The sequence below is a fragment of the Triticum urartu genome, chromosome 3A (genome assembly GCF_056163025.1).
Source record: "Triticum urartu cultivar PI428250 chromosome 3A, HENAU_Tu73, whole genome shotgun sequence".
NCBI lineage: Eukaryota > Viridiplantae > Streptophyta > Magnoliopsida > Poales > Poaceae > Triticum > Triticum urartu.
In genome coordinates this window covers 743139838-743149781 of record NC_141875.1, presented here as the reverse complement: position 1 = coordinate 743149781, position 9944 = coordinate 743139838, and the positions used below count along the sequence as shown (strand labels likewise).

The window sequence follows — 9944 nt, the reverse complement described above, 5'->3', positions numbered from 1 at the left end:
AATACGCGATTGTTTTCAAATTCGTTTGTTACAAGTCCATGAATTTGTTTATCATTTTTTGTGAATTTATTTTTCAAATTTGTGATTATTTTTCAAATTCACAATTTTTTATTATTTTTGTGAAAAAATTCAGACTCACAAACATTTTTTGCAATTTCGCGGACTTTTTCAACTTATGAAACTTTATGATATTAATGATATTTTTACCAAGTTTTATTTAATTTTCCAAATTCGTCAACAGTTTCAGATTTACAATTTTCTTGAAATCTATTAACCTTTTCAACTTATGGTCATTAGTCAACCGGTCGAACATACAGAAGATGAATGTTTTTGTAGACACAACAACAGATCAACTAACTAAAGGGTACCCCTTGCAGGAGCCCTACAATGGTCATTTTTGTGGGCTGAGAGCAAGCCAAGTGGTGCGAATAGCCGCCACCACATGTCGTGTGCTGGATACATTCTCTACACTTTGTTTTTATATTATATTTTTACATGATTTTGGGTTTCGGATGTGTTTTTTATAGGTATTTTCAGCTTTTCGGTTTCCTCTTGTTTTTTCTAGGTTTGGGTTGAAATATTTTTTCCCACAAAAAAATTGTGCTTCCACGAGAAGCGCATATGTGCTTCTTGTGTGGGCATAGATTTGCTTCTAGTGGAGGAAAAACATATTTTTTGCACTTTTTCCCTCCATGAGACACACGGATTTGCTTCTCGTAGGTGCACATATTTGCTTCGACGAGTGCTTCTCGAAAATGAAAAAAAAATAGTGATAATTTTTTTTCTTCCACGAGAAGTACATATTTGATTCTCTTGGAGCCACAGATTTTCATCCGCAAGAAGCAGGCCTTGAAAGGGAAAAATGTGATTTCTTTTCTTACACGATTTCTTTTTGCTTCCATGAGGCACATATTTGCTTCCGTGAGAAGCACAGAGAAAGGGAAAGTAAGGATTTTTTGCATGATTTTTTTGCTTCCACGAGAACCATAGATTTTTTTTTCTGGTGGAGGAAAATATCTGCTTCTGTAGGAAGCTATTGCTTGTTTTCTTTTTCTGCTTCCACGAGAAGCAAAGATTTGCATCTCACTGAGGCACGGATATGTGCTTCTAGAAAACAGGAAAAATAAAAAAAATGTGCTTTCTGCTCCGGGGTTTTTTATGAAAAAAGTTCATCAAAACCTATTAACGTGGGATCTTGCTTGAAAGATCTTAACACGAGAAATCCAATGGTGAAAAAAATTCGGGATTTGAATGCATGGTTCAAATGATGAAACATTTTGAGAAATGAATCTACAAAAAAGGGAAAACTTACAGGTTGCGACAAAGTGTCGTACATGCTGTGCGCCACTTGTTAGTTCCTGAGAAGATGCGAGTGAATTTTCCAAAGGGTACCCCTAGACTAATGATTTCAAACAAACATGCGAGGGAGACGACCAATCGAGCCAGTATCTCGCGTCTTGTGGGCCGGCATACGCGAGAGGGGTTGTAAGCGTCATTACGCTATTCAGTTCATAAGGCGTTGACTAGGAATCCTCGGGAAAATCAGTAGTTCAGGCGACACTCCCTTCGGCTGGCTGGCCGGTCGACCTAGTTGGGCCTCAGCCCATGCAAAGTGGCAGAAAACAAAAAATACAATGATAAATAATAAAATATTCCAAACAATAAAAAATAATGTTCTACCATTTTCAGAAAAATTACTCATATTTATAAAAAATCAATTAGGAAATATCTTAGCACATCTATAAAATATACAGGAATTTAGAAAATTGCACGAATTTCAATTGTTTTGGAAAAATTAGCAAATATTGGTGATTCTGAATTCCTGTCTTTTGGTCTCATTTTAGCAAATGCCATGGTGCCTACCATAGCATGTGTTCGCATCAGTTCGAGTCAATTGCCTATGTTGTCTAAAAATATTCCCGATCCCATCTGCCCTCCTGGGTCGCTCCCGTCCAGGAGGCTCCATCCCCGATCCCACCACCGCACTCTCCTCGGTGTGCACCCACCCGTCGCCCGTAGCCGGTGTGGCGGCGGCGCCTTTCCCGTCTAAGGCGGAGGGTAGGGGAGGGCATCGTGACGACGCTTTTCGGGTGCCGACAGGGCGTTGGAGGCGGTGCTAGATGGCGTGGCCCTAGTGGTCGGGCCCTGGTTCCAGCCGGAGAGGCAAGCAGCGGTGAAGCTCCGACGGCGGCAGCTGGTCTGACCTAGGCCTTTAGGGCCCGATCTGGGCCATCTGCATGCGTGCGGCGCTACGGCCGCATTTTCCTTTGTTAATCCGACCGGTGGTGGGGGCGGGGGGCTGCTGTTGCTGTATAAGGAGGCGGTCCTAGGGTTATTCTCGCGCAAAGGCGTTGATCTGCTTGTGGCCAGCCCTTCTTGATTTGGCCGTTGACTAGTTCTGGAATGATCCACTGGAGACCTTCATTGGGCGCATGACTCCTCTAGATTGCTGCATTTGATGTGATCCGGTCATGTGTGTCCTTATTTATCAGCGCGTGCGGCTTCAAAAGGGCGTGGCGCAAAGCTCTGTTGTCTGTTGGCATCATGGGACATGTTGATGTTTTGATTTCCATGGTGTAGACAGTTGTGTGGAATGTCATAACAACTAAGATATGAGAGCTAGTAATGGAGGACATAGTCTTTGAGGCGGTGAAGACTATGCTTGGAGATTCGTGAGTTGCAGTAGCGACCTCGGCAAGTGGGGACGGTGGCATTGGAGGAGTACAAAGTCTTATTTGTGAGGGTGAAAATCCAAAGTCATATTTAAAGTTTGTTTAAATTTGTATTAAAAAAATGCTCACCATGATTTTAGGTTTTCACCGAGGTCATATTTAAAGTTTTTTAAAATTTGTATTTAAAAATGCTCACTGTGTTCAGTTTGTATTTTAAAATGCTCGTCATGTATTCAAAAAATAATTATGTATTAAAAAAATATTTATTATTTAAAAGTGTTCATTGTGAATCAAATATTGCTTGCCATGTATTTGAAAATGTTCATCAAATAAATGAAAAGGTGCATGAAGTATTAAAATGTTCAGCGTGTACTTACAAAGTATCCATCTTGTATTAAAAAATGGTCATTGTGTACTATTAAACGTTTATCATGCATTAAAAATTATTTACTTATCATATTTTTAAACATATAGTTGTTTTAAAAATGCATGATTTTTTCAAAAATTGCAAGAACGTTCTAAAATACAAGGAAAAGTTTTTAAATTATAAACATCTTTTACATGCATCATCACATTTTTGAGATCTCAAGAACATTGTTTTGCCTCTAGATTTTTAACTTGGACATATTATACTCTTGAGTAATTTCTTTAAACTATTTTCATCTTTTTATTTGGATCATATGTATTGCAGATTAATCCATTATGTGCGCTCAAGCAAAGTGCACTATCGTGTCAGTCAGTGTTCTCTTTTTCTTCGTTTAAAATTGTTTATTTTTCCTGATAGTTTGATCCTGGGCCGGCCCAAATCTCCTTCACGGCAGGCGGCGCGAGTTTCTGCTTCGCTGCAAGCAATGTATAAAGTATAAAGGCACCCTAGCTAGCCAGCTATCTGGTGGGCTGGGCTTCCACTCTCCCAGCCCGACAACAAATTCCACTCTCCCAGCCCTGCAACAAATCTGTGATAGCGGCCGACAAAGTTTACTTGGAAATGTTAACATGCTTCAATAGTCGTGTACGCAAGTCAAAATATGCTTGTCACAGTAATGAATTTCTCCTATAAAAAGTTATGTATTTGAAAATATTCATATTTATTTAGAAATATTCAAATATTTGGTAGAGTTGTTCATGTTTGTGTGGGGGTATGTTCATACACTAAAAATGTTCACATATTTCCCCCAAAAGGGAAAAACATCACAGAAAATAAGGCTAGCAACATGAAGCACACAATAAATGAGAGGAATGAAATAACTACATAATCACTATTTCGACACTTCAGCTCATGGCTAGGCTTCACATGGTCTTAACATGTGATTATTTTAATGAATAGCGTGTTGGTCGAGTCCCGAACTTATGACTTGTTGGTTCTAGTGGATGCATGATCCACGCGGTTACTCCAAAATTTCAGGGCCATCAAATATATTTCCACAAGTGAAACACAAGCTCAAATCACTAGTAGTGAATGTTGAGGCGACCTCCATACCTACACAAACTTTCTAAAAGCATGAGTCCGTACTTTGGAATCTTTCAGACGATCCGAAAATACCAAAAGTAACAAGCCATACAATGAGCTCAAGATGGATTCATATTCTCCAGGGGCAGCTCGTCTTTCATTTCCTGAAAGGTTTGACAGCATTTGAGAAGTCTGGATCTTCAACAACGGTGGGGAGAGACTGCAAGCTTAGATTTTGCCGATGCCCATACATAAATTTCCGTATAAAGCTGGGAAGAGAAATGACCACATGTTGGAATATGGAATTTTCTTTTGCAAGGGGATAATAAACTAGGAAGGGAATGGGGATGACTCACTCAACAGGCGGACGCAATACGGCGACTTGTAGGCAGCCCGGCGATAACCCATGGTGAGGCGAATGAGCCAAAATTGTGGTGACTGGCTTGGCTTCCCATGGACCAAAAGGCCACTTACAACTCGAGAGGTTACATGCATGTGACGTAACTATTACACGCACCGACGAGACACACCTACTACATAGTACCGCTTGCTTGCCTCTTGGGTGGTTTAGGCACTGTCTCACGCATGCATGCACATATTAAGTATCTAAAATAGTACTCCCTTGGTTTCTGAATTACTTATCACAAAAATAGATGTATGTACAATTAAAATACATCTAGATACATTTAATTCTTAGACGAGTAATTTCGAATGGAGAGAGTAGGAGCCAAGCACACCCTCATATGCATGCTTCACCACTCATCAGTAAGTATAATTCCAATAAGCAGCTAGCTAGCCACCAATACCCCACCGGGGATGCGATTTGGACCGTACGTTGCACCACGCGTGTTTGCACAAGCTAGCCTAGCTAGGCCGGAATGAAAAGTTAGAAGAATACAAGAGTGATAGAGATGTGTGAGTGACAGATGCGACAATCAAGTTGGTGACATCAGGCACGGCAATAAGCCCAACGAAGGATCCAGATTAAGGCCAAGTGGAATAAGCCTACGGGCTGATGTGGCATCTACGGCTCCACCTAGTTGAAATTAGGGGGGAGGGCAGTAGGGCAATTTGCAGGACAACTTCAACGCGCCGACACAAACGGACGTGGGTTTGTCTATTTTTTTTTTCATTTTGGTTGCCTGAGCGGACGAGCATGTTGATTTTTTGGTTTGGGTTGGCCGGTGCGCCTAATGCGGCCGACGAATTATCCGCATGGTCTTAAAAAAACTAAAAAAGCCCATAAAATTTAAAACATGCAAATAAATTAAATATAATTGTACAATAAAACGGCCGGTCAACCATCAGCCAAAGTCCACTTAAACATAATTAAAGATAGAATAAAAACTTAAAAAAGGCCCCTCCCAGCCGCACAGTAGCCCTAACGTCGCCCTCATCGTCAGAGTCGGTAATGTCGAAAAAGGGCGGCGGCGGCGCAACCCACAGGAAGGCGTGCTGGTACGCCGCCTGCGCTGCCTCCTACACCGTTTCCTGCGCGGCACGCATGCTCCTCCTCCTCGCGTGCACAGCGCTGCCGGCGCTCCTCCTCCTCACGCTCCAGTTGCATGAGGCGTTGCCCTTCTTCCCGCTCCTCTGCCAGCCCACGCTGCCTCCAGTGTTCGAGATGGGGGTCGAGGTGCCATTAGTGGGGGAGGTTGACGTCGTGCCACGGCAGTGGGACACGGTACTACTAGTGATACCACACACGGTGCACTGTGATGTAGAGCCGGTCTCGTGGTCGACATGCCCTCCCTGCCCATGGCACCAACGCTAAAGCGTTCGTCGACGACACGCAGGATGCGAACGTCGAACTTGCACTTCCCCTTCCCCTTGTTGAAGAACCCCATGGTGGATACATGGGCTAGCTAGGGTTTTCTGTTGCCGGTGAGGGAGTGAGGGTGGCCAGATGTGGACGGAATTGGGAGAGCAAGTGGATAAGGCCGGCCCCTCCCAATTTAAAAAAGACCTGGACTTCGGACTGTTCCAGCCGCTGCCATGTGGGCCGAAGTTAGGTGGATGCATTCACTATGACCATGTGGGGTAGTTGGGTGGCCGACACGCGCACCCATGGTGGATGTGTCATTCTCGTGTGTCTACGTGAACGCAAATCAGGCGCAAATTTGGATAGGGAATGCATCCAGACGTGCAGCGAGTCAACCAAATATGGGTTTCCATCGGCGCATTGGGCCGGAGTTTTCCTACGTTTCCACCCAAACGGACACAAGCGGATGATATGCGTCGTTGCGTTGGAGTTTCCCTTGGTTACGCATTTTGCATAGAAACCGATGGTGGGGGTGTGCCTACCGGATTGCGGTCGGATCTACCTGGATATCGCACCTCATCAATGGCATGTAACGCAAGGGGGTGGCAAAGGCTCGTTTCTGCCGATGCTTGGTGTATGGTCTAGACGGCGCGGCGGCGGCCTCTAGCGGTGCGTGATGGCCTTTTTGTATGGTTGTGCAGCAGTCCATGGTGGCTCGGCAGGTCATCTCGCAGCGATGACGAGGCACGACTCCTACATTGGCTCATCTGCGGCGAGCTCAGGTGCGTGCTTCCAGAGTCCTTCTATGGAGGCAAGTTGTGGTCGGGTCGTCACCGCTCGTTGATGGGCGGGTGCCTGGTGCTTGCCAGGAGCGGACCCAGGTGGGCAGTGTTTTGGCTGGTGTTTAGCGTTCTCTAGTGGTGGTGCGACAGATGTTCTCGTGACTGGCCGCACCATGGTTGGACATGGGGTGTGCTTGCTAGGCTGAAAACCTTGTCTGGCTTTGGCTACGTCTACGGAGGCGGTGTCTGTGGACGTCATCACCTTCTTGAACTCTTCATCATGGTTGCTCCTGGTGCATTGTCATGCTCCTAGTGAAAATCTTGATCCTTTCAATCGAGTTGTGGCAGCGCTTCGGTATCGTTTCCTTCCTGAAGGTATCATGTTGGAGCTCATGGTTCGCCAGCGTTTAGCTTCGCCTCCTCGCGGTGGGTTGTTCACGGTTGAGGTGCCATCGACTCCATAGTGATGCTTAGTGTCCATCTATTGTCTAACTGTAGTTGTATTGGGTGATGTTGCTGACATTTAGCATCACCCCATATATATCTTGCCTTGGATGCGTGTGTTGTGGTGATGTGGTGTTTTGCGTCGGTTTGTATGGTGATCATTGCTTTACATATAAAACAAGGCGAAAACCTTTTTCTTCCAGTAATCAACCTGTGGTGGTTATACAGATGGATTAAACTCCAGGTTTGTTGCTTTGCGTCTTGTTAAGCTGGAATATTTTTTTGGGTGTGCTTAGGTCTCAGTCGATTGAGATTTAGCAAAGTCTCGATTAAAGTAACATAACATACAGTGAAAAAAAGAAAATTTTGCATGGATTCTAATCACTGTTCAAGATATCTTTCGATATGCCGATAAATTGGCCGATTTATCGCTTAACGCTGTCAGACCGATAAGATAAATTGGCCGATAAATCAGCCGATATGGCGATAAATCGGGCGATATGCCGATAAACTGGCCGATTTACCCCTTATCATAGGTCGACCGATAAGTTTCCGATAAGCGATATCCCCAACATTGATTCTAATGTAAGATCTTACGGATATACTATCGACCGAGACTTGACAAAATCTAAGTCGACCAAGACTTCGCAAGATTGTATTTTTTTTTCCGCTGGGACGTGATCACCTTATTGATAGTGAGGTACGCGCGGTGATTTACCAAAACTCTTCAACTAGTGTCCCGCACTGTGAGTGTGCGTGCTGCGTGCATGTGGTGTCAGTGGTGATGGTGTGCATATATGATATGTACGCGTCTATGCTGTACTCACTCGATGTTTCTTGGAAGAGAGAGAGAGAGAGAGAGAGAGAGAGAGAGAGAGAGAGAGAGAGAAATGGAGGGCCAGCTAGCCAGCACGGATCGACGAAACGAATATATGATCGGTGCTGCTGTACTTGGTAAAAAGAGGCAATCATCAGCAAGGACGACATATGCGACCCCTTGAAAAATATATGGATGGATGGATCCATCATCCACGGCACTGTCCGTCCTGGTGGTTGGTGCGATTGATATACTAGTGATAGATGTGCATTGACATCAGCCTCCACTCCACTTGCCGGCCGGGCCGGCAGCTTATCGCTATCTTCCTCCTCTATCCCCAATCGAAAGGAAAGCAAAAGCAAGCAAAGAGCATGTAGATCCATGACGTGTGCCCATGGATGCGACCTCACCTGCCCCTGCCCCTGCCCGACCGCCTATAAGACGGCCGTCGACCACACCACCTCCCAAGTGGAGTCCTTCATTCCATTCCGTTCCATTTCCATACGTTTCTTCCTCGAGTCAAGTGGCTCTTGATTGATCCCACCACCAGCCGCACCACCAACGTCTTCTGTCCGTAGCTCCTTGGTGCCTAGCTGCTGTGTTCACATCACATCTCCATCGATGAAGACGAAGCAGGCTTCCAAGGCCAAGGCGGCGCCGTCGCCGGGGAAGGAGGAGGAAGCAGTTGCACCGGGTGGTTTCCGCAAGGGGCCATGGACGGAGCAGGAGGACATGAAGCTGGCGTGGTTCGTGCGGCTCTTCGGCGAGCGCCGCTGGGATTTCTTAGCTAAGGTGTCAGGTTTGCAAGGTGGCGGGTGACCCATGCCGTGCCATGCATGCGCCATGCATGCATGCATGTCTGGGACCAAAATATGATGTAGCCATGGTCCTTTGTGTGCTAACGCTCTCGGTCTCCGCCGGCACCTCTTGCTCTTGTGTTTGTCTTGGCGACAGGTCTTAACCGGACGGGGAAGAGCTGCCGGCTCCGGTGGGTCAACTACCTGCACCCGGACCTCAAGCGCGGCCGGATGAGCCCCGAAGAGGAGCGCCTCGTCGTCGACCTCCACGCCCGCTGGGGCAACCGCTGGTCACGCATCGCCAAGGCCATGCCGGGGCGCACCGACAACGAGATCAAGAACTACTGGCGCACCCACACCCGCAAGCTCCACAAGGACACGCGCGCCTCTGCTGCTTCGGCCTCTACGACCACGTCCACGTCCATGTCGGCGGCGTCTCCGGCCACCACGTCCAGCTCCTCCTCTTCAACGATCGACAACGACAACAACTCGCATCACGGCCACCGCGACCAAGAGACGGCGGCCAGCCAGGAACAAGCGGATAACCAGCTGCTCTACACCGCCGGCATCGGCATGGACAGCCACCTCCTTTGGAACGACGCCATCATGGACTCCTACGCATGGGGAGCCGCCGTGCCGTCGATGATAGTGCCGCCGCCTTCATCGCCGGTGTGGGACTACTGCTGCTCGGATTCGCTCTGGGGGATAGGCGACGACGAGGTCGAGTACAAGAAGATGCTCGCCGTCGCCGGTGCCTCATGATCTTTTTCATACACAATCGATCTTTGCTTAGCCAATTACTAGCTGCCAACTAGCTGAAGATGCTTACGTGCATGCGTCCAAGTCATATCCTAGCTGAGACGAGACTTGATATGTACTCTCCATGTGATCAGTGCATGCCTGCCTTGGGATTTATGCTTTTGTATATGTAATCTCCATGTGTATGTATGATAGAGTAATAACCACACATATGCATGTAATTATTTTTATTATGGTATAATTTTCAATGTCTCCTTAATGTTTTAGCAATGTATAACAGCTACTAGCTGTACTATATATACTAGTACTTGAGAACTCGGATGGACTTTGTAAAAAAGAAATAAAGATTTGACCACCATGAGTATATCTCCTCAATCTATTTAATCTGGATGTTTTTGTGCAATACACACACACACGATATGTTCATTCATTCATCATGTTAATGCCGAAGTAGGCCCTTC

The 9944-nt window shown here is 46.0% G+C and overlaps 1 protein-coding gene across 1 annotated transcript; it reads left to right on the top strand.

The window, feature by feature from the left end:
- The first annotated feature begins 8384 nt into the window (after window positions 1–8384).
- LOC125527570 (uncharacterized) lies at window positions 8385–9732 on the top strand. The gene is made up of 2 exons (XM_048692088.2): window positions 8385–8726; window positions 8882–9732. Exons 1-2 carry the CDS (start codon window positions 8549–8551, stop codon window positions 9484–9486), a joined length of 783 nt encoding a protein of 260 aa, XP_048548045.1. The 5' UTR covers window positions 8385–8548; the 3' UTR covers window positions 9487–9732.
- Window positions 9733–9944: the final 212 nt, after the last annotated feature.